Raw genomic sequence first — 22323 nt, forward strand, 5'->3', positions numbered from 1 at the left:
CAAAATTAGCATGAACACTGTATTTAATTGTTGTATATCCACATTGAAACATTTTTTGGGAGTAAGCTTAACAACACAGGGGGCAATTGCACTCGGACAACTCCTCCTGGTTTGCTTGGTGGGGCTTTCACCCGATGTCCCTCCAAAGAGGAAAAATGCATTTACGCATGCCTGCTCGAGAGCTGGCAGTGTGAGGTTCAAGCCACATTCATTGTGGTGTGCTATGGCTACGCTCGCTCTGGTGACCCCCTACCCACTAAAACCTCGTGCCGGCCCACCCAATCGCTGGGGACTCTCCTTGAGGTCAAAGGTCACACCTCCGGCTGGGTTGGTCGAAAATGTACAGTACTATGGGTTACCACTCACTCGGCGGATCCTGTAAGTCGGCAGTTTTCCCATGTATAGGGAGAATTCGGGTCAAATGTTCTAAGCAGCGGGAATTTGACCTGAGAAGATGCGAGCCTACCCTGGATTTTTCCCTCATATGGGGGCTCATGAGCTCTGCGGACTTACAGGATCTGCGTAACCCATAGTATACTGTACCATTTCAATCAATTCAATGCCTGGTGTGATGTGTGACAGTGTGGTACCGATTTAACAGATCACTGGGGGCAAAAGTGGATATTCTGCCTTGGAACAGTGTCTGAACATCCAAGGAACAGATTACGTTTTTGGACATGTCACATGTTCTGAACATGGTAAGGAACATCTAATATGTCTCGCACAATGTTCCATTGGAGAGCATGCTGGAGACATGTTGCATGTACCATTCTGGAACATATAATATGTCTCACACAATGTCTCATTGGAGAATGTTCTGCAGACTTGCTGCATGTTTCATTCTGGAACATTTATCATTTTGCTACTATATTCTGGGCTTGTCTCTTGGTGCAATATGCTCTGTATAGTAAGGATTTCCCATGGCCAAACACATTACATTTCTGGCCGCCGTTAATCTTCAGAACATTGTGAGAAGATGTTAAGTGCTCCTACTCCAAACATACAAGATGTCCTGGGCACCAAGAACATTTGCAGTACATGTAAAATTTTAGTATGATTTTAGTATGTATCATACATGTACTGCAGATGTTTTTGGTGCCCAGGACATTTTGTATGTTTGGAGTAGGAGCACTTAACATCTTCTCACAATGTTCTGAAGATTAACGGCGGCCAGAAATGTAATGTGTTTGGCCATGGGAAATCCTTACTATACAGAGCATATTGCACCAAGAGACAAGCCCAGAATATAGTAGCAAAATGATAAATGTTCCAGAATGAAACATGCAGCAAGTCTGCAGAACATTCTCCAATGAGACATTGTGTGAGACATATTATATGTTCCAGAATGGTACATGCAACATGTCTCCAGCATGCTCTCCAATGGAACATTGTGCGAGACATATTAGATGTTCCTTACCATGTTCAGAACATGTGACATGTCCAAAAACGTAATCTGTTCCTTGGATGTTCAGACACTGTTCCAAGGCAGAATATCCACTTTTGCCTCCAGTGGATAGACAACTTGGCTAGTCACCAGTCACCTGTGACCAGCCGAAATTTTCGACATTTTCAGGCGATTTTCCCCAATTCCGATTTCACTAAATCGGGTATGAGCTGGGGATGGTGAGCCTTTTGCTTACATAAGGATAGGAGGTCTGCCTCCTATTCCGGCACGCCGGCATTTATGGAGTGTTGGTTTCTGCATTTCGTTTGCTTTGCTTCTTCCTACCGTATTGATAACGATGAACTCCTGCTTTTTGGGTATGTTCTTTTGGATCGTTGTGCTTGTCGTCGCCGTCTGTGCGGTTTTCTTGCCGCAATTTGACCAGCCGAAATTTTCGACATTTTCAGGCGATTTTCCCCAATTTTATTTTCCCCAATCAGGCGATTTTCCCCAATTTTGTGCAAGGGCCTTCCAACAGTACCTGTGACCGGTACCCATGTGACCCTCAGTAAAAACCGGAAGTCAAAATGTAGTCAGCCAGCTTCAAAATTTTGGCAAATTTGACTATTAATGACTACTTGTGACTACTCTAATGGTTTTCTTATAGTGCATGACCTCATATAGTTTAGACCATGTCTGTACAGTTATGTTCCAACCCCTCAGTGCAAAAAAGCAACATATAAGCTCCAGAATGCCATGTATTCTGAGAGAATTAACTGCAGTGTCTGACTTTTACAGACTAGAATTTGATGGCATTTGATCACATAATTTCTTGGCATGATGAGTTTGGTGACTGTAAACAGACTTCTATGGACTTTACCTGACCATGGTGCCAAAATTTTGAATCCCATTGACTTCAACCCGACAACACCAGACTTTAACTGACTTCCGGTTTTTACTGAGTGTGACCCATGACAGCGGCCAAATTTTGACACAACAGAGGGGTTTGTGACCCGTGACATGTCATTACAGTAATGTTACCATGTGAGACCATCTGGGCGACAGATGTGCATGGGAGGCATTGAAGCCGAACACTGGGGAATGTATGTATTGCGAGCTGCCCGCAATTAGAACTTGGTGCAATGTGTGAAAAGTTGGCGGTGTACTTGGCCTCATCATCCGTTCGGCACGGTACGGCGAACCGGTAAGTTTCCTACTTACACCAGAAGTTAGCCGGTTTGTAGTTATCACTGCACTTTCTCTGAGTATCTCTCACGTAGTAAGTACCTGCCCAAGATGACTACGCTGGAAACAAAGAAAATGCCGTATGGTGAGGGTCGGCACTCTGTTTGAAGTTGCTACGACTGACACTTCATTCACAGTACGTCTGGGTAACTCCGGACTGAAAGTATCGAAGATCATCTTGGGTTGCATGTCCTATGGTAGCTCAGGCTGGCAGGAATGGGTTCTCGATGAAGAGGAGGCTATCAGACACATCAAGTTTGCGTAAGTGGTGCTACGCTCTTGTTAGAAGGAACTTACGCGCTACTAAATACGAGCACGGTATTCAAACGTTCGACACTGCTGACGTACGCTTATCACTGACATGTCTTGCGAGTAATGTCGACCTGGTCGAACATTCTATAGATGTACTCCAACGGCTTGTCGGAGGTCATCCTAGGCAAGGCGATCAAGCAGCTTAACCTTCCCCGCGAGGAGATTGTTGTGATGACGAAGGTCGGTGTCGATATTTCATAGCGTCGAGCTGCGTACAAGCTGCACAATTCTGAATAGCTTTTCATGCCCTTTACACCCGGTAAATGGGGCACCAACATCTTCAGTTCTGGACAGAGCGCGGACGAAATCGGCCTAGTCAACCAACACGGACTCAGCCGCAAGGTATTCAAATTAATACTATAACCGGTATTCTGACAGTGCGATTTTGCTGCAGCATATTTTCGATGCGGTTAAGGCCAGCTTGGAACGTCTGCAGCTCGACTACATTGACCTCTATCAATGTTGGCATTGTGTCTCATTATCAGCTAATCGGACATCTTTACTGAGTATTGGGATACAGGCCACCGGTTCGACTACGAAACTCCCATCGAGGAGACGGTGAGTATTGTATAGCATTGCAATGATGAGGAACCTATGTTATGCCCCTCAGATGCAAGCATTACACGACGTTGTCAAAGCCGGATACGTGCGCTACATCGGCATGAGTTCTTGCCACGCCTTCCAATGTGCGTGCCTGTGACCATGAATTTGGTGGACTTTTCCTCTCACCCTCCTTCCCCAGTCCACGCTATGCAGAGTAAGTCAGAAAGGGCCACCCCGATGCCTTTAATAGCTAACAGATTTTCCAGACTACGCCATCAGAAACAAGCTCACTCCGTTCGTCGCCATGCAGAACCATTACAGCCTAATGTACCGCGAAGAGGAGCGCGAGATGTTCCCTACTCTGAAGGTGCAGCACTTAAGTCTCCGGGAAGTTTGTTTTATCACTGACACATCATCCGTCAGATGTTCGGTGTAGGGTCCATCCCTTTCTCGCCTCTGGGGCGTGGAGTGCTTGCCCGGCCGTTGACCGAAAACTCTAAGCGCGGAGAGACAGACCCGTACGATACCTGCAGTGCAAACAACTTCACGATGTCTTAGCTGAGATATTGTACCCAGCTTCCAGAAGATTTACAAAGGTGTTGGTACCCCGGAAATTGTGAAGCGGTTCATGGATCCCCTTCTCTTGAGGCGGCTGCAGTGTATTGACGATGCTTGCAGTGTCGAGGAGGTTGCCAAGAAGAAGGGCATCAGCATGGCGCAAGTCGCGATTGCCTGGTGCCTGGCCAAAGATGGCGTGAGTGCTCCTATTGTCGGAACCACGAGCCTCGACAATCTGAAGGATATCATCGGTGAGTATCGCCAACTGCCTGCAAAGACTGTGACAGTCAGAACGCTGACGGTTATGCCTAGGTGGAGTGCACGTAACACTTGGGGAAGATGAGATAAAGTACCTGGAGGAGCCGTATATCCCGCAGAACATTGTCGGTCATGCGCAGGTAGTCAAGCGCGGTGTCAATATTCAGATACGGCCCTAACCGACTATTGTACTGTACTTGTAAGTTTTGGGACGTGAAATATATTGTCGGTCACTTAGCATACCATTGATATTGAGGTCGACGACGTGTTGAAGTCGTCGGAAGTGTAGTACAGATAATATACTGCTTTCTCATCTGACCAGGTACCAGCGACGACGTTGCGTTCACCGATATTGCTCCGAAGCGACGTCGCGCACGTGACTTACGTGGACGCGTCGTGCAAGCTGTCTGCAAACGGTAACGGCGAACTTGACTTATAAACGCTCGTCATGATGGGCACCCACTCCCATCTCCTCTCATGTTGACACCCCTACAACCACCCATTGAACTACCTGTTCATGGAATCACCTCAGTACTCTCTCGTCAATCCCCCGTTTGGGAGTGCCCCGTCTTCCAGGTCTCGCAGTAGCACCAAGATTGTCGAAGACGTTACGAGCTTAACATCTTTCAATCCGTTCTCCGAAGAAGATGAAAATGATCAATCTTCATACGCCCTCGTCACGTCTCTGTTTTCCAAGGTGAAGAGCACGTTATCTGCACCTCTGTCTTCTGCTGCCACTTCGACGACTACCGCCAATTCCTTTGCCACCCAGAGTACCCTTTCCTCTGACCAACGCCGGCCTTCCGTTCATACCATCGTCTCCAATCAATCTAGCAAGTCTTATTCCGAGCGTCTAAACCCCATTAACGTCGCGCTCTCCAACCCTGCTCCTCCCTTGGTCTCCTTGACCCCAGTGGTATCAGAGACACCATTTTACAACGCAGAATACGATAGACCTCCATCTCGTGGCGGATGTTATTCCCCTGACACCCCGGACGGTGGTGCCTTTGGAACTGTTATCCCTGGTTTTCCTATCCAAGACAGTGATGCCAGAAGCGTCAGGACAACGGGCAGCATACGAAGATCTGCATCGGTGTCGAAGGTCATTCGAAGGATTCGAGGGGAAGGTATGTTAGATGCTACTTGGCTCCTGTGTGTTTGTTGGCTTATTGAACGTGTTTTTGAGGCTTATCCCGTGATTATTGGATGGATGACGAGTTGTGCAAAGAGTGCTACGACTGCAGGAGCGTATTTACCACTTGGCGTCGCAAGCATCACTGTCGCATATGCGGTGAGTATTTCAATTAAGTAGTCTGCCATCTTCGAAAAGTGACACTTCGCGCAGGCCAAATTTTCTGCTCGCGATGTGCTTCCAATATCATTAAGGGAGCTCGCTTCGGTCACGACGGGATGGTGCGAATCTGCAACCTGTGCCTGGAAAAACTGGCGAAAGTGGATGACGATGACGACGACGATAGGCGATCCATCACTTCCAATGTCTCGTCTCCGTTCGCTGCACATCAGCTAGGCGGAGAGCCTTTCTCGTTTGCCCTTGCGCACCATCCACAGTCTCCGTTTGCTGCATCCCAGCTATTTGGTCGAACAGATGAGCCCTTTAACTTGTTTTCCATAGCGGAGACAAAGAGATACTCCGGGTCCGATGATAGTATGATTGGTTCTCGACCGGAGACGCCCAACGATGATTCTGGGTCCGACCGCTTCATCCGCGAGAACCCTGCACCGTTTCGAAGAGCACTCACCCAGGAGGAGAAGGACCCTGTTTCCCTCTCTGCAAAGTTCAGCCATAACAATTCTCCAACCGCAGCCGGTTCCAAGACTCCCGTCGACTTCCCTGTCTCAATACCAATATCAATGGACGCTTCGATGAGCTCGGTTCAATTTCCCGTCAGCTCTCCGGATCAGGCGTACGCGTTCGAGAGTTCTGGGATGCTCAGGTCGCGATTCAATTCGTATGCTGACTTTGAGATTGTTACACCATTCATTCGCAGCCGCGTCCAAAGCCGACTGGGCGATAGCATTGGCAGCGGTGAACCGGGATGGCGTACCCGCAGAGAAAGCACTGCGTAAGTACCTCTTACCACTCTGCCACATTACTTCAGACTTTAACCATCGATACCATAGATATGCACAAGAACTGAACCTTATCTCCATGTTCCATCTGCGGATCATGCTCCGCCAAATGTTGACATCAGAGAATATTCCTAATATTGGGGAGTGGGAGGAGACATTGTTGAAGCTTGCCCTTCGGATAGCTCGTGAGCTGACGTTCACTGCGCATCCCAACCGTCAAGGTGCAGACATGGACGTGCGGCGTTATGTCAAGATCAAGAAGATCCCAGGCGGTGCGCCGAAAGATTCTGAATACGTTGATGGGGCGGTTATAACGAAGAATGTTGCTCACAAGCAGATGCTTCGCACTCAGCATAATCCGCGCATCATGCTCGTCACGTTTCCCTTGGAGTTTCATCGGGTCGAAGGACAGTACATGCACTTCGGACAGATTTTCAGACAAGAGAAGGAGTATCTCGGCAATTTGGCGAGCCGTATCGCTGCTCTGCGCCCACATGTCGTGTTGGCAGAGAATTCCGTCTCGAGATTGGCACTCGATGCCCTTGCGAAACACAAGATAGCCGTGGCACGGACGGTCAAGCCATCTGCCGTCCAATTTGTAGCCCGAATGACTCAAGGAGACGTCTTTTCCTCCATGGACAAGCTGGCATTGGAGCCGCGTCTCGGACATTGTGCCCGTTTTCGCATACAGACGTTCGATCATCCTCTCATTCCCGGTCGGCGGAAAACCTATATGCGGTTCGAAGGATGTAACGGCGAGATGGGTTGCACCATCGTCCTCCGGGGAGGCGACATCGACACGCTGAAACGCATCAAGAAAGTTACTCGATTCCTCACCTTCATCGTCCGTAACTTGAAATTGGAAACCCACCTGTGGAAAGATTCAATCATTACTCTTCCGCCACTCACTGCGGAAGCCACTCCGGCCAATTACTCTTCCGCTTCTATGAGTCCATCAATGTCGGTTCCATCCATCTCTGTTTCGATGCAACATCTGTTGTCTCAACATATTGGCGAGACCAAGGAGACAGCCTCGGACAAGGCATACTTCGATCCCATGGTGGAAGATTTACCGGATGAAGACGCGGAGCAAATGCGTCTGTCGCGACGCATACAGGAGTCACTCGAACCATACCACAAGACGTTCATATCTGTCTCCGCCACTCTGCGTTTCCCCCCTCCATACCCAATTCGTCGGATGAAGGAGCTGGATGACGAGCTAATCCGCGTCAAAAGGGAGTGGGAGGACGAAGTCATACGCCGAGAGGAAAAAGTTGCTTCTGCCCACAAGCAGGAGGATACCATTGTGCAGGCCCAGAGCGTCCCACGATCCCCAGACATGGACGATGTTGCAGCCCAGATTGAGTCCTTGCCTCTTCCTGAACTAGAGATGACTCCTGTGCCCGAGGACACAAGTTCAGTGCCGGATGAACACCCCAGCTACTTCGACCTGAGCGCTAGCTTCCCATCGAAACCACTTTCAAACGGCGTCATGACTTCTCCTCTTCCTCGTCTTCTGAGCGAGGAACTTCCAGCTCCGATGAAAACTTTGGAGGACATTAGGCTTGAGAGTCGACTCAAGCATGTGCAATGGCAGCATGCGGAGCATCGCCGCATCTGGGAATGGTATTTGCGCAAGAACAAGGACGACTTTGACGTTGAGAAGTACCAGTGTATCAGTCTGTGGGAAGCTACAATACCCATGACAGAAATTGGGATCCATCGTGCTTGTTTTCCTCCGCAGCTGAAGTACATCACTTTCTACGGGGAAAATGATTGCACACTCGGCCAATTCATAGAACAGTCCGTCATGGAGACTCTCGTTCGTTTCTTGGATCCCAGAGCGATCTGCGAGAACAAGACGTGCAATCAGCCACTAGCCCGCCATTGCAAAGTCTTCGTGCACAACGAGACCCGTCTGATTGTTGCTGTGGAGCAGTGGGATGGCCAGATTGTGAACAGGACGAACAATGATACCATCATCACTTGGAGTGCCTGTCGAGTCTGTGGCTCAGCAACGCCATTCATCCCTGTCTCTCCAGAAATGCAGAGATACTCCTTTGCGAAGTTTCTCGAGCTCCACTTTTACCCCGCTGATGTGCAGCTTGTCCAGGGTGCAGGCTGCCACCATAACATCTACCAATATCACATCAGGTATTTCGCTATCAGAGGTATGACGGTACGCTTTCAGGCAGATCCCGTAGTCCTACACGAGATCGTCTATCCACCCATGCGCGTTCGAATTCGTCCAGAAACCCAGCTGGAAATCAAGAATTCGGATTTCGAGCGACTGCATCTCAGAAATAATCTCTGGCATTCAGCGTTGGTTGACGATCTCAAACTGATAACCATCGATGCGGCCACTGGCGATGAAGAATCGGATGCTCGCTTGACCGCGGAAATCAACCACTTAATTACGAAGGCCGAATTAGAGAAGACTGATATTGCTAAGCTCGTAAACAAACTCTACCGAGAGACGCCTCCGACAGACACTCTCGCACTAAACCAGGTGCGAGCTTATCGTCAAGACAAGATTGTCGCATGGCAGCAAGACTTCGATAAGCTGCCGAAACCGAGAGCGATTGACCGTAACAGCAGGAAGGCCTCAGCGTTTGGGTCAGTGCGTGCGATGTGGCCCAGGAGAACAGAGGTCTATGGACCATACGGTCCCCTTGAGAACCATCCGGCACCTTCGTCAAGTGTTTCCGAGGCAGAAGAAGGAGGTCCCTCGATGCGGAGGGTTACCGGAGAATCGTTCGCGTCGACCTCTTCGGCTTCTGATGCTTCCGAAACGGAGTCTGTCATGCGACGCAAGGAAAAGCTACCTGCCGCAGGGACAACGAAATCCTCTGTTACTGAGGTTCCTTTCACACCTTCAGCTGTAGCTGAAGTGTCCGTCAAATCAGATCACGACAGTGACTCGACTATTGGCGTGGAGCGCGGAGATGCTATTTCTTCCCTGGAGGTTTCAATATCGGTAAGTATCAACCGCAGTTGGGACAGACAAAATTCAGCTCATGTAGCTATTCTCAGCTAGATCAAGACGGGAATGATGTTGAACGTACACTGCAGTATGTCTCACGGCTACCCAGAAGGCCAACCAATTACCCCAGCGTTGCCGAGCTTGTCAAGAGATACCAAGATTTCTTACCGCCTCAGGGTGTGGAAGAGCTGACAAAGACTGCATTCCCTCCTGGCGTACCTGTGTCGGAGAGTGAACAAGATGTGCATCTCCCGCGATCTCGCATACGCAGCAAAGGGAAACGTCAGCTCCTCAACAGGAAGTCGTCTGCATCCGACTTCGAGCAGGGTTATGCTGCTAACATTGCACCCAAGTATCTCACGCACGCCAGACGACCGTTTGGGCAAGGTATTCAGAACAGTCGCATTCCTGGCCCTGCCATGTCCTCGTTGGACTCTGGAGAGCCATCGCGCCGAGCTTCCCCGGATAAACGGTCAGTGTTGTTGCCTGTGAATCTAGAGTCTATCTCAAGGAGTGATAGGCCTCCCTCCCCTTCCGCGGGAAGACAGAACACTGTTACGCCTTTCAACCCAAAGAGAAGAATCAAACCAGGCCAGCGTAGCTCGATAGGAGAAAGGGCACCCCCTTCGCGTCCTCCTAGTAGCGCTGGACCGAAATCCACGATCAGGCGACAACCGGGTCCTGGAAGCAAAGTCTCTAACATCACAAAGCACTTTGAGCGCATCAGCAAAGACAGCGAACGCACCAATCGACGCTATGCTGTGATTCGAGGTAGAAAACCGCGTCCAGTGGCTTCTGCTCGCGCGAAAGTGGAGGTTCTCGATAGTATCAAGGATGCTATTAAGGACGAATCTGAGAGTTCAGATTCTAGCGAAGCCGACGATGAAGATGACGATGATGAGTTGCCTGGACATAATGCGCAACTCAAGCCGGCAGAATCCTCACCTCTAGAGGATACGCATCTTGGAAGCTGTACTGAGATTCATGCTGTCTGCGAATCGTCTGCTCTACCTGAAAAGCCTCTTGCACAAGACCAACTCGATTCTCTTCCTGGAGAATTGGCTCATGATGCTGCTTCGTCTGAATCAATGCTTGGGTCACCCGTATTGTCTGCCATAACATCTGATACCACTGTATTAGCTTCTCCTACTCCTGACCTGGACGTCGGTGCCCCGGGTACAGAACGTCATTCTATCCTGAAGGCGCTGTCTGGGTTTTGGCCTCAACAGGTCCCGCAGCCACGCCACCGAGTGGACGTGGATATTGATGATCCAATGTCTGACCCCGAACACATCTTCCGCAATTCGTCAATGGTTGTGCGCACTGACGAACCCACTTCTATCATCGCGTTAGCTTTGAAGTAAGTATGATGCACCGTTCATTTTAGCCTCTCTGCTAACAATGGTGCAGTTCTCCTCAATATCGAGACATGCTAGCTAGATCCCGTGCTGAGAAACGTCAGGCAAAGGAACCAAAGCTGACAGACGGTAGTGGCGAAGCTTTCATGCCCGATGACAAATCCGTTGCTGATTCCACATCCACATGGGGTGTTGTCAATGTGGAAAGTTCAGAAGGCGGAGATCCGACAGAGGAGTTACGGGTGCCTTCCTCGAAGCAGCCATGGGCCATTTGTGAGTGTATCTTACTGCATGTGACGATTTTTATTGCCTGATCTTCTTTCTGGATAGCTTTTGAAAGTGGTGGTTTGACAATTGGCTGCACGGTGCTTTATCCTGAGCAGTTTGATGCCCTCCGCCGAACATATGATTGTGAGAGAAGCATGATAGAATCGCTAGCACGATGCGTGAAATGGGATGCAAACGGAGGAAAGTCCGGTTCAGCATTCTTGAAGACTCTCGGTATGTCGATTTATTCGACGGTGTAAACCGTTACTTACTAGAATCTCATGCAGATGATCGGTTCATTGCCAAGGAATTATCAAGAGCCGAACTCCAAGCAATGGAAACTTTCGCACCTGCCTACTTTGATTACATGTCAAGCGCAGTAGTCGCTAATGTTGGTCCATCTAGCCCCGTGTCCAAGGAGCATACTGACATGTTCTTCAGCGCCCAACCCTTCTCGCAAAGATTTTTGGTTGTTTCAAGATCACCTTTCGCAAGACTCACAAGCATCAAGGAGCAAGCAAATCAAAGGCGACACAGATGAACCTCCTGGTCATGGAAAATCTCTTTTACGACCGTCGTTTCTCCAAGGCACGTTCCAATGTTGTTCATCATCTGGTCGTTACAAACGTATTTCCTTTTAGATCTACGACCTGAAGGGGTCGACGCGCAATAGGCACGTGCAGTCGACTGGACGAGAAAACGAGGTTCTTCTGGATGAGAATCTGGTTGAAAGTGAGTGTTCAACTGAGCAGGCGTCCATTGTATTGACAACTTCTGATGTTTCATAGCCTCTCACCTAGCTCCATTCTATCTTCGCGAACACTCCAAACGTATACTCCGTGGTTCTCTTTTCAACGACAGCAAGTTCCTTGCTGATATCAACGTAATGGACTACTCGCTGGTGGTTGGTGTCGACAGCTTAAAAAACGAGCTGGTCGTGGGTGTTGTTGGTGGGTAATTGTCTTTCTTCAGACTTGCATCTGCTCAAGGCGTCTGCAGACTATATCAGGACTTACACGTGGGACAAGAAATTGGAAAGCTGGGTCAAGGATTCTGCCTTCTTAGGTGGGGCGAATAAAGGGGAGCCTACGATCATTGGTCCTCGACAATATCGCCAACGTTTTCTGAGTGCTATGGAACGATACTTCCCATTGGTACGTACTGTCCGTCGCTTCTCTTTCTTTACTTATCGTGATCGATAGGTTCCTGATAGGTGGATGAAGCAGCACGATGCACCAGAAGAAGAGGGCAACAATCTGCTTGACTTATGGCCAGATTGGTGATTTATGTTTCCCCCTTTATGCCGCATCTTTTGGATCTGCATCTCGTCTTCCCGCGTTGCGCCAGCCTTCAATGTACCATAACACTCACATCACTTGGACTTCGCACCTAAATCGTGTCTCTTGACTGCATACATAGCAATTGCCTTATGCGCCTTATACCCTCCATTTATCGTCATTGATTGTGTATAATACCAAACGCAACTGAGCATCATAGCTTCCGCATCTTCGTCTTCTCCTTGTTCACGAGCATCCTAGCCTGACGACTAGCTTCCGTTGTGAATTTCTCCGTCGTCGCCTTCTTGTCCGCACGACGAGCTTGGCGTTTAGTTTTGACAGCCTGCTTTCGCAACTTCTTGTCCTCCTTCGACTCGTTCCTAGACCTTGTGACAGTGACCCGGGTAGCTACGCTCGATGAGCAACATACAGAACGGAGCTCTGCGGGAGACATACGGCGTGTATCATCTTCGTCATCCGATACCCAAGACGTTCCGCTCTGCGCGTTGTCGTCAGGGGACTGAGGGTGGTTCTCCTTAACAATCGGAAGGCCTGTTCTTGGATCAAGGCGGATTTTAGGAACAGCCTTGTCTCGACTAGCGCGAATCAACCGCGGATGATTCTCGAGATTACTGTAGGTAGCTGCAGCAAGGAATCAGGACAACATACAAAGGAAGGGGCAGGGCTTACTAAGAATTGTTTCGCAATCCCATCTGTCTTTCTTGTCGTCGACGTCAAGAGGCATTAGAATCTCATCTTCACTGTTGTTCTCATCCTGCACTCTTAATGTGATAGTGCCTAGCCCCTTGCGGATCGAATCCAATTTCTCCATGCCTGTGCCACCGGGAAGGACTGGTCGCATCTTGCCACCCAGGATTTCGTAGTTATCCAGAAACTCGCTCATCAATGAGTCAAAATCTTCACGAGAAGTGATGAGCTCTGGGGCCTCATCTGAGTCGTCGGAATCGACACCATCTTCGTCTTCCTCATCCGACTCGTACTCTTTGATGACCTCAATTGCGATTAAAAGGTTAGTGCAAAACAGTCGCTGCAACAATCATTACTCGCCTGATCAAAACGCTCATCCAGAAGAGTCAATCCCTCATTACGGAACATGGAAGAGCTACTCATGCTGAACCCTGAGGCATCCGAGGTACCCTTGCGTCTCCTCTTACCACCGATAACCGACAGTTGAGGGAGAGTTCCAACAGTGTCGCCACCTTCCGAGTAGGCATCGACATCAGAGGTACCATTCCGAGAAGTAGCCTTTTGATTCTTTTTGAACTGAGCGAACCTCGCTTCCCAACTGGGATCCTCATCATCTGTCCCCTTTGTCTGTTCCGTTCCAGGCGTCGACTTCTCCTGCTCTCCGTCAGTAAATCCGTCTTCGCGGAACGCGAAGTCGACGTGCTCGTCTGTGCCCCGTTCACCTTTTTGGACCAACTCGCCAAAGAAGTCGTCGTCAAGGTCATCTTCTATGAAATCATCGTCCTCTAAAGCCTCCAACGCCTGTCTCAAGTGCGGATCCATGTCCGGCTGAAAGCCTGCTATTGATGAAGGGATAGCTTGCTGAGATTCGTACGTACGCGGCAGCTCGGATGTAGATGGGAGTGCTTCCGCGGGCAAATCGAACAAATCTGTGGCTTTGCCCTTAGCCTTGGGTTTAGCGGGGGCCTCTATGAGGATGCTGTCGACACCATCCTCCTGCAGGCCAAAAGTCCGCAGATGTTGCATGTAATCGTACTCCGTGTCATCGAAGTAGACGCCATAGAGGGCCGCTTGCCCGATATTGGCCCGTTCATTGTCATGAGCCAAGGCCGAGGGAGTAATTACGCCTTCTAAATCTGCTCTAGATTTTCCCTTGATATAGATCATTAGAGACGTAAGATAACGAGATTAAGTGGAAGAGACCTTGGCCAAATTCCTCCGTTCAAAAGCTTTCAGAACATGTTGGCTGGCTTCGGGGTCATGTATGAGCGGATCCCGCTGAGACCGATGAACGAGTTGAAAGTGCTGCGCCTCTGGCTGCCGAAATATAGACTTTGGAGGCATCGCAACTGCTTTGTTCAGTAGGAGCTGGGTATATGCAGGGATGGTGAACGTGCCGCTGAACTTCACGCTGAAAATCTGATTCTGCCGCAGTGCTCGATCGGGTGGTCACGTGCGACCTTTCTTGCCTTTCGCCCACTGGACCCAGCAATCACAGGACCCCTGACTATAGGTGGAGAGGCCTGATGACTTATCCGGACGAAATTTGGGATTTTTGAGACCTTAGGCCTGATCTCATCCAGACGTCGGAGGGCCCTGAAGGCCTCCGGAGGTGATCTCATGTCCGGCAGTTCCTGTCAGTTTCGGCGAAGGCCTGATCCTCAGCCGGCCATCCACGCCCCGGAAGCCGACAAGCGCCGACCTCGAGCCGGCGGCGGAGCCGCCGCCTCTCAGAAGCGCCCATACCTGCCTTATATAGGCCGTCGGTGGTCGAAAAGCCTGATGCGGTACCCGGACAGGAACCCAAAAATTGGACGAAGGTCTGATCTCATCCGGAAGTATGGGCCAAAAAATCACAAAATTTCTCCGGATGTTTGGGGCTGATTTTCAGAATTTTGGATCAGGCCTCTCCACCTATTGTCAGGGGTCCTGCAATCACTAGTGTTCTTCCATCCTACTTCCAAGTTCTGGTGGCCTCTCAAACAGATAGGAGCATGCCGCCATCACGCTCTACCCCGGAAGCGGACGTAGAAGAGGATGGAAGGCCCCTGAAACGGCCACGAATAGATCCTGATACCCAGGTTACAGTACCAAAGGAGTTCGAAGAGCAGACGCGACTTGATGAGGACACTGAGGAGAATGAGGATGTGGAGGTGAATGACCAACCGGAGATATCGCGGGCTTCGGACTTGTACCTTGATACAGTACGGCGATTCCGTTGGCTTGTGGGAAGTAGCACTCACCTTCTACCAGATAAACAGGGCTGTTCTCGACTTTGATTTCGAGAAAGTGTGTTCCGTTTCTCTCTCAAACATCAACATCTACGGTTGTTTAGTGTGTGGCAAGTACTTCCAAGGACGAGGACGCAAGTCATACGCGTACGCGCATGCAATACATGATGACCACCACGTGTTCATAAATTTGGAGACCACCAAGGTGAGACTCATTGCATATCTTGTCAAGCCTGTAGGTTAAGTTGCATTGAAGGTTTATGTTTTGCCTGACGGGTACCTTGTCTCTGATCCGTCGTTGGAAGACATTGCATTTGTTCTCGCACCGTCCTTTACGCCATTATCCATTGCCAATCTCTCGAAACCTGCACATCTTCTAAAACCTTCGTACGACTTGTCTTCAAAACCGTATACTCCTGGCTATATAGGACTCAATGATATCAAACGAAACGACTACATGAATGTCATCATACACTCACTGCTTCACGTCTCTCCTCTCCGCGACTACTTATTGCTCTCTAATTATCGTGGCAAGGAGCCGGAACTGTTGAAGCGCTTCGCTAATCTTGCCAAGAAAATTTGGAACCCCAGATTATTCAAGAGCCAAGTCAGCCCGCACGAGTTCCTGCAGGAAGTTGGCAGAGCAAGTGGGGGTAAGTTCAGCCTAGAAAAACAGGGCGATCCGGTGGAATTCTTAGGATGGTTACTGAACCATCTCCACAAGGATCTGGGCGGTACGAAGAAAAGAGATTCTAGTGAGTGCAATCCGATGGAGAATTGCCCTTACTTGATTGCTGACTGCGCATTGTCAAGGTATAATTTTTGCTGCTTTCCAAGGACAGGTCCGGATGGAAACACAGCAGGTGATCGTGCGTCCCGACGCTGGAGAACACGAGAAGCCGCGTTTCGACATCGACCGAGGCATGTACTGCGTGTGAATACTTTCCTTACACTCATACCACAATTGACAGAGATAAAATCAACTGTATCTCCATTCTTGTTCCTTGCGGTTGACCTGCCGCCGCCGCCGCTTTTCCAAGATGCTGTCGAAAAGAACATTATCCCTCAAGTCGGCATTCATTCTGTACTAGCAAAGTACGACGGTCGGACTACACAGGTACCCATTTGTCCGGGTTGCTATACTCAATACTCCGCTGACACGCCCGTTCAGGAATCTGTTGGACAGCTACGGCGATTTAAATGCCAGCGTCTTCCTCCTTACATCATCCTGCACTTCAGGCGCTTCACCAAGAACATCTTTGTGGAGGAGAAGAACCCCACCATCGTAAACTTTCCCTTGCGAGGCCTTGATTTCCGAGAATGTGAGTTTCACATACGCAAGAATTTTATCGGCTTTCTGTTATCTTACCCATCTTGCGACGAATTTCAGACCTCGATCCACCGCCTGGACACCCGCTCACACTTTACGATCTGATCGCGAATGTGACGCATGAATCAGCCGCAGGTACGACCCGTGATAAAGAGAGCACGGTGTGGAAGGTGCACCTGCGTGCTGGGGCCGGGGGTGGAGAAAGTGAGAAGTGGTACCAGATACAGGATCTGATTGTTGAAGAGATCCGAAAGGAGATGATCTTTTTGGGCGAAACTGTCTTGCAGGTAGGATTAAGCCATGCCTTGCATGTTACTTTCTTCCTGACAATTTGCACAGATATGGGAACGAAGAGTGGACTCGCACAATTCGCGTGGTGAGAAGCCAAACGGGAGTATGGACGTTAGGTCCTGAACACCCAGACTCAGGGAGTTCTTCGCGGACCAATTTTAGGCGTTCACGGAGAAACAATGCTGAACACCATCTTGAGGGGTGCAGATGGCGGAACATCTGGCCCCTGTATTTAGCGTTGGTGCAACCATGTTCAGGTCGGTGTTCTAAGACTCGGCAACGCCTCAACGTCACATATACGCAGTTGAGTTACCTGGGCGACATGATCCGTTTACGGTGTTGACTCTTCAAGTACTTGTTCGGAGTCTACGTGCCCGCGTGCCTCTAGTTGTTCTCCATGCCCCCGTGCCCCAGGTAGCGTTTGAAGTTGATGCAAGTGCCGACAAACGATCAGATAGATGAGAACGATCAAGCAGGAGCGTCCATCAACGAGAACACGTTCATTTCGCCTTCGCGGAGATTGTGGGAGTGGCGTCCTTCGCCTGTTCCCCTTTCGTCGCAAAATAGTTCACGGTCGCGGGAGATGACGTGGTTGGTGAATCTGGCGGTTCACTGGCAGGTCTGTTCCCGCCATTTTTACGATGATAAGACATAGTAATTGGTGGTCAATATACTGGTGAAACAACTGACAATTTGGTAGCGTCAACATCGTTCCTTGAACTCTCATCCAACAATGGCTTGAATATATAGACGCCTGAGACGACGCCTACTGTCTATAAGCTTCCGTCAACATTTAACAAGGAGTAAATCCCTGACCTGTTATGCCAGCGACGAGAAAGGGGATTATTCTACGTGATAGCATCTCTAAAAGCTATCGAAGTTAAACGGATTTTAGACGGAGTTCTTGCAGATTACGTAATACCACACACAAGCATATATTTGGAAAGTAAGAACAGATCGGCCTCGAGAAGAGGGACGGACAGCTGTCAAACATAACTAGGTGACGAAAGGAATAGGAGTGAGAATTGAGGCAAGTGAAACTACTATCGTACTGCGTGCCATTATATTATGTGTCTGGCAGTCAACGCAAGCCATGCTTAGTCTCCCAAAGCCAGACTACAAAATCAGTCCTATGAGAGATGGGAGGGACGGATTGATATAGCCATGCTGAAGAAGCTAATCAACCTGGACACCAAGAGACCTCAAGGTCTGCTTAGCGGCGTAGTCCTTGGCCGCGTTCTTCTTTGAAGACTTGCCAACTCCTTTAACTTCCCCATTTACTGCAATCTCAGGTGAGGGTGAATCATTGCACTGGAAAGCACGCCACTTACTCTTACAAGTCACGGTCCATTCCGCATTACCGCCCCCACATTGTTCGTTGAGCCAGCTAATGGCGTGCGAAAGGTTGTTCTTTTGGAGATCTAAATGACATTCTGGTGAGTCAGATCGTGAACAAGAAGGGAGTGAGACTTGCAGTTGTTCAGCTCGATAGAGTAGTTTCCTGTACGGTCAATGTCACCTTCTCGAGCTCAAAGAACATTGTCAGAAACGTACTAGACATTATGAGAAGATGTGAATGCGATAGACAGATACTCGACTGAGGCACTGCAGACAAACCAGGGCCATTATATATACCCAGTGCGCGCCATATTCACTATACAGAAAAAAGACTGGATGCCCCAAATCGGCATAGCATCTCAGGTAGTTGAATGCCCGGTGTTTTACCTCCTTCCGATGGAGAACCGCTCAAGCAATGTATAACGGAGTACACACTTTGGTCGTAAACAAGCGCGACAGAGATGTGGCGCTGAGTGCAAGCAAGTCATAAGCCGCCAGAGCCGACACCTTGGACAGAAAGTGTATCCACGTCCGTTGAAAAGATGTCGTCATGGGTTTCGTCTGAATACGGAGGGGAGACAGACAGTAACTGCAATCGAAGGGTGCTGTGCGAGTAGATGGAGTACACATATCACGAGCGCAAGCAGTGCGACAAACGGTGACTAGTAAGTTCGCCAAATTTTTTACGATAATCCAAGTACATACACTGAAGTGAGATAATCGTCGGGGCGCCCACAAGTCAGAGAAGCCCTCCGTCAAGATGCGGTATCACTTGAGACAGTAATGAACGGCGATGAAATATTGAGAGCGCCAGTAACGTGTTGGCGGATCAGTCGGGCAGCTGAAATTATCAGTAAAATCGGAGCCACAGACAAATATTACAACCCTTACCCGTGGCGCTCTCAGGGTCGCAGCGCCTCCTATGGAAAGCGTATGACATATGCGCATCGAAGCCTTTGTCTTTGGCGCTACCAGATGGCTTTGCTGTCGGCCGACTGAAGACAGTTGTGCGAACTATGATTTCATGAGCGCACATTCCCTAGGACAAGAGAGGAAAGCTGAGCGCTCGACCAAGGCTACTCATACATCAACAAAACACGGAACACTGTTCAACAGGTTTCTGCCTGCCGTCCCGGAGAATAGTGGGACAAAGCTACCAACAATTTGAAGTCTAACGCCATCGAAATGATGAGCGCCAAGGAGGCAGTTCTTCCAACTTGAAAACTCCAAGAAAGCACCGGCACGTTGGGATGCTTTCACAACACAATCACAAACAGTCACTACAACACTGATGAGTGGCCAACACGGAGAGACCAACAGACTCTCTCACTTAGGAATAAACATACAATGTGTTCCTTCGACGACGAAGTACAGGTGTTGCGGCCGCATAATTCCTCGGAGCTCTTAAAATGACAGGAACGGAGTCCAAGACGTACCAAGACAGAGATGCCTGCGTGGCAAGGCAATGGAAACAGAAGAAGGTGAGCTTCAAGTAAAGTGTTGGCAGTTAATAACCTTATCACCATATCCGCAAGACCGTAGACGTGGCCACGTTTCGAGCGCGCGCTGAATTACCTGGTGAAGGCACGGTGGTAGGCCGCCCAGGAGTCTTGCGTCATAGATGATAGTACCGAGAGATGCTGCGCTAGCTGCTCTCCCCGCCGGGCAACTGGCAGAGGAGGGTGGCCGCCTGCGGCCAACACCGGGGGTTTGGCGCAGGCTGGCTCGATCACCGCGGTCGCGCGGTCGTTGCACCGTCAAACCGCAGGGTGAAGAACTGGGAAGAGGCTCGGTGTACAAAAAATTGTGGTGCATGCACTGGAAGCGTGCAGCCAGGGACCGAGCCGTTTCGGAGCACTAATGCGGCAGAAGCGTGTTGGACCAAACTCCCCATGTGCGTCGATATTCAAGTGCACAAGACGCCACAAAGCCCTTGAATACTCACGTCATACTACTAACTGGAGTAGAATTCCTGTGAATCCGCTCGACCACCTCTTGAAAGTGTGTGAGGCTTAATAAATTCGTGGACAACAGGAAATATTCAACACGTTCGACAAGGTAAGTCCTTCGGACGTGAAGAGGAACAATGGCACATCATATGGGGCCGTATAGAGCAAAAAAATCAGAAGAATAACAAGTAACGGCTAGAGGGATTCGAGACGGGCCCGTCGAAACAAACTGCCTTGGACGATGCCACTGGGCATCCATAGGATGAGACCGCGAGCGGGTTTCCTTCTACCCACCAAGCTTAGCGTCATTCATTCGTCGTTGGCAGCCGCCTGCTGCGTGAGAACTTCCAATGCCGCTTTGGCGGCCGCATCTCTAGCAACATGCTTCTGGGCCCCCTGACCCACTCCGATTACCTCGCCATTGACTGTATAAAATATATTAGTTCAGAAGGAAATTTTGATAGTGGTTCAAACACCCACATTTACAAGTGGAAGTCCACTCTGGAGCGTGGCGAGGACCCGATGTAGTGTCAACCCAACTGACAAGACTGTGCTGGTTCTTGGACTGCAAATCTGTCGGTAAGGCATGAGTATGGAGAGCTAACCGTCGGCGTCAAGTATGGCATACAGTTATTTAGCGCAACAGTTCCGTCTGTGGGATAGAAATGAGTGGTGGGGAAACGGTGCAGGACGATTGGGAAGGCTGACCTAGAGACATGTTTCTTGTATCTCGGTGGTTAGAGGACAACTCCTCCAGACAGAAGACATTTTATACGACAGACCTCGCTTGTACATGACCCTCAAGCAAGCCAGCATGTTCATGCGTTCAATCGAGCCCATCCAAAGCCACGCAATTGTTTAGTTCACAGCCTCTGCGAACAATGAGAAGTCATGAACTACATGAACCGCGCGCATCATTGCTGCTCTCGATCCAGAATTTTAGTGGCCGATGGGAAATGGGGCGCAATAATTATTTTGGAGTGGAGAGCGGTCGCTCGCGAGAACGAAGCCATGAGATTCACGAACGGGAACGACCAAAATCGGGAAAAGCGTATCAATTACCGAAGGCCGCCATCCACTACGCCATTGAACGCTTGGTCTTCGAGGTTGCCGGTGAAAAGCTCCGGGAGAAAAAGCAGGAGGGTTAAAGCGAGGCCAAAGCTGATTTGCAGAGCAGTGAAGATGAATATTCGCGGACAAGTTCGAAGACAAAGGCGGAAGCCTCGCCCAAGGCGTGTATCGCATCAACGACAGTGTGAACACGGTTCTTGTCTGCGGACGCCGAGATAAAATGAGAGTTGCGGGTAGTAAGAAACACTGCGGCCATGGAATATACGTACTGGAAGTTCTTCCATGGTCCCAATTGAGTGAGTGGTCCGGTAATCTGATAGGTCGGAAGATCTTGGTATTGGCCGGAAACCCTTGCCTTTGCCACGCTGAGCGATGTGCTGATTGCGTCCATGGCATGCTGACCGCCACGCCCCAGCGTGGTCGCTGCATGGGACTAAGAGCCGAACTTATCGTGAACGACGCTCTACGCCGGCACTAGAGCAGTCCATTCTGGCAGCGTCGAGCGTAATAGATCTACAGTCAATGTCCAGGAATTCGCGCAGGGTGAGTACTTTAGTTGTGGTCCAACTGGCCTATGTTCGATTGACCTCGTCCACAACGACTCCGAGTCGGACTCGTAGATCAGCTTCTCTACTAGCCAAATGCGGCAGGTGATTATCTTCGACCCTAACTCACGGGAAAGGAACAGATTTGCGGGACGGTCCAAGTCCATAGCAAATTTGTCCATCTATTGTGACCGAACATGTCCATTTCGAATCCCCCGTACGTCCAGAAATATGGTTAAATCTTCGTTTCGCAGCTCAGCGAGACGCAGAGTCGCTCCCCCGGAGCGGAATGTCTGCAAGACACATGATATCGGGGGATAACCACTAGTTTATGTTGTCTCCTGCAAACCCCCAGTGAATTGGGGGGTTTTCGAGGCAAAAAGCGAGGAGATGTTTCAACTCTGACATCAAACACGTGCGCAGGTACATTCACAACGGTTGAACGGATATGTTATAGACTTGCGCCGTTGCCAAATTCGTGCGTGTTTCCCGTGCCTCGAATAATTAACAAGCGGCAGGCCTTTCATTTCCGAGTCCAATTTCTATTCTCCGGTGGAAGTACTTATGGCTTAAGAATCTGATAT

At 49.6% G+C, this 22323-nt stretch overlaps 6 protein-coding genes across 6 annotated transcripts; 3 read left to right on the forward strand and 3 right to left on the reverse strand.

Moving 5' to 3' along the window:
• Positions 1-2823: 2823 nt before the first annotated feature.
• On the forward strand, positions 2824-4479 carry SCP_0103590 (Versiconal hemiacetal acetate reductase; the record flags this gene model as incomplete). The annotated part of the gene is made up of 12 exons (XM_027752596.1): positions 2824-2973; positions 3032-3121; positions 3179-3283; positions 3336-3402; positions 3462-3499; positions 3552-3627; positions 3684-3698; positions 3751-3851; positions 3908-4002; positions 4061-4108; positions 4163-4293; positions 4355-4479. The coding sequence occupies 12 exons, from the start codon at positions 2824-2826 to the stop codon at positions 4477-4479; spliced, it is 1041 nt and encodes a 346-aa protein (XP_027608397.1).
• Positions 4480-4817: 338 nt separating this feature from the next.
• Positions 4818-12282, forward strand: SCP_0103600 (predicted protein; the record flags this gene model as incomplete). The annotated part of the gene is made up of 14 exons (XM_027752597.1): positions 4818-5427; positions 5487-5591; positions 5646-6384; positions 6443-9368; positions 9425-9846; positions 9895-10734; positions 10785-11005; positions 11063-11233; positions 11287-11390; positions 11441-11587; positions 11641-11731; positions 11788-11949; positions 11999-12153; positions 12202-12282. The coding sequence occupies 14 exons, from the start codon at positions 4818-4820 to the stop codon at positions 12280-12282; spliced, it is 6774 nt and encodes a 2257-aa protein (XP_027608398.1).
• Positions 12283-12490: 208 nt separating this feature from the next.
• On the reverse strand, positions 12491-14328 carry SCP_0103610 (Protein LTV1; the record flags this gene model as incomplete). Its single annotated transcript, XM_027752598.1, has 5 exons — positions 12491-12684; positions 12733-12918; positions 12967-13288; positions 13345-14136; positions 14188-14328. 5 exons carry the CDS (start codon positions 14326-14328, stop codon positions 12491-12493), a joined length of 1635 nt encoding a protein of 544 aa, XP_027608399.1.
• Positions 14329-14978: 650 nt separating this feature from the next.
• SCP_0103620 (Probable mRNA-splicing protein) lies at positions 14979-16959 on the forward strand (the record flags this gene model as incomplete). The annotated part of the gene is made up of 8 exons (XM_027752599.1): positions 14979-15188; positions 15238-15420; positions 15472-15970; positions 16029-16136; positions 16187-16332; positions 16387-16537; positions 16606-16832; positions 16885-16959. 8 exons carry the CDS (start codon positions 14979-14981, stop codon positions 16957-16959), a joined length of 1599 nt encoding a protein of 532 aa, XP_027608400.1.
• Positions 16960-17336: 377 nt separating this feature from the next.
• On the reverse strand, positions 17337-17698 carry SCP_0103630 (hypothetical protein; the record flags this gene model as incomplete). Its single annotated transcript, XM_027752600.1, has 3 exons — positions 17337-17457; positions 17527-17602; positions 17653-17698. The coding sequence occupies 3 exons, from the start codon at positions 17696-17698 to the stop codon at positions 17337-17339; spliced, it is 243 nt and encodes an 80-aa protein (XP_027608401.1).
• A 2734-nt stretch (positions 17699-20432) lies between these two features.
• SCP_0103640 (hypothetical protein) lies at positions 20433-20841 on the reverse strand (the record flags this gene model as incomplete). The annotated part of the gene is made up of 4 exons (XM_027752601.1): positions 20433-20548; positions 20604-20696; positions 20752-20775; positions 20832-20841. 4 exons carry the CDS (start codon positions 20839-20841, stop codon positions 20433-20435), a joined length of 243 nt encoding a protein of 80 aa, XP_027608402.1.
• Positions 20842-22323: the final 1482 nt, after the last annotated feature.

This window comes from Sparassis crispa, assembly GCF_003851025.1.
Source record: "Sparassis crispa DNA, contig_000000F, whole genome shotgun sequence".
NCBI lineage: Eukaryota > Fungi > Basidiomycota > Agaricomycetes > Polyporales > Sparassidaceae > Sparassis > Sparassis crispa.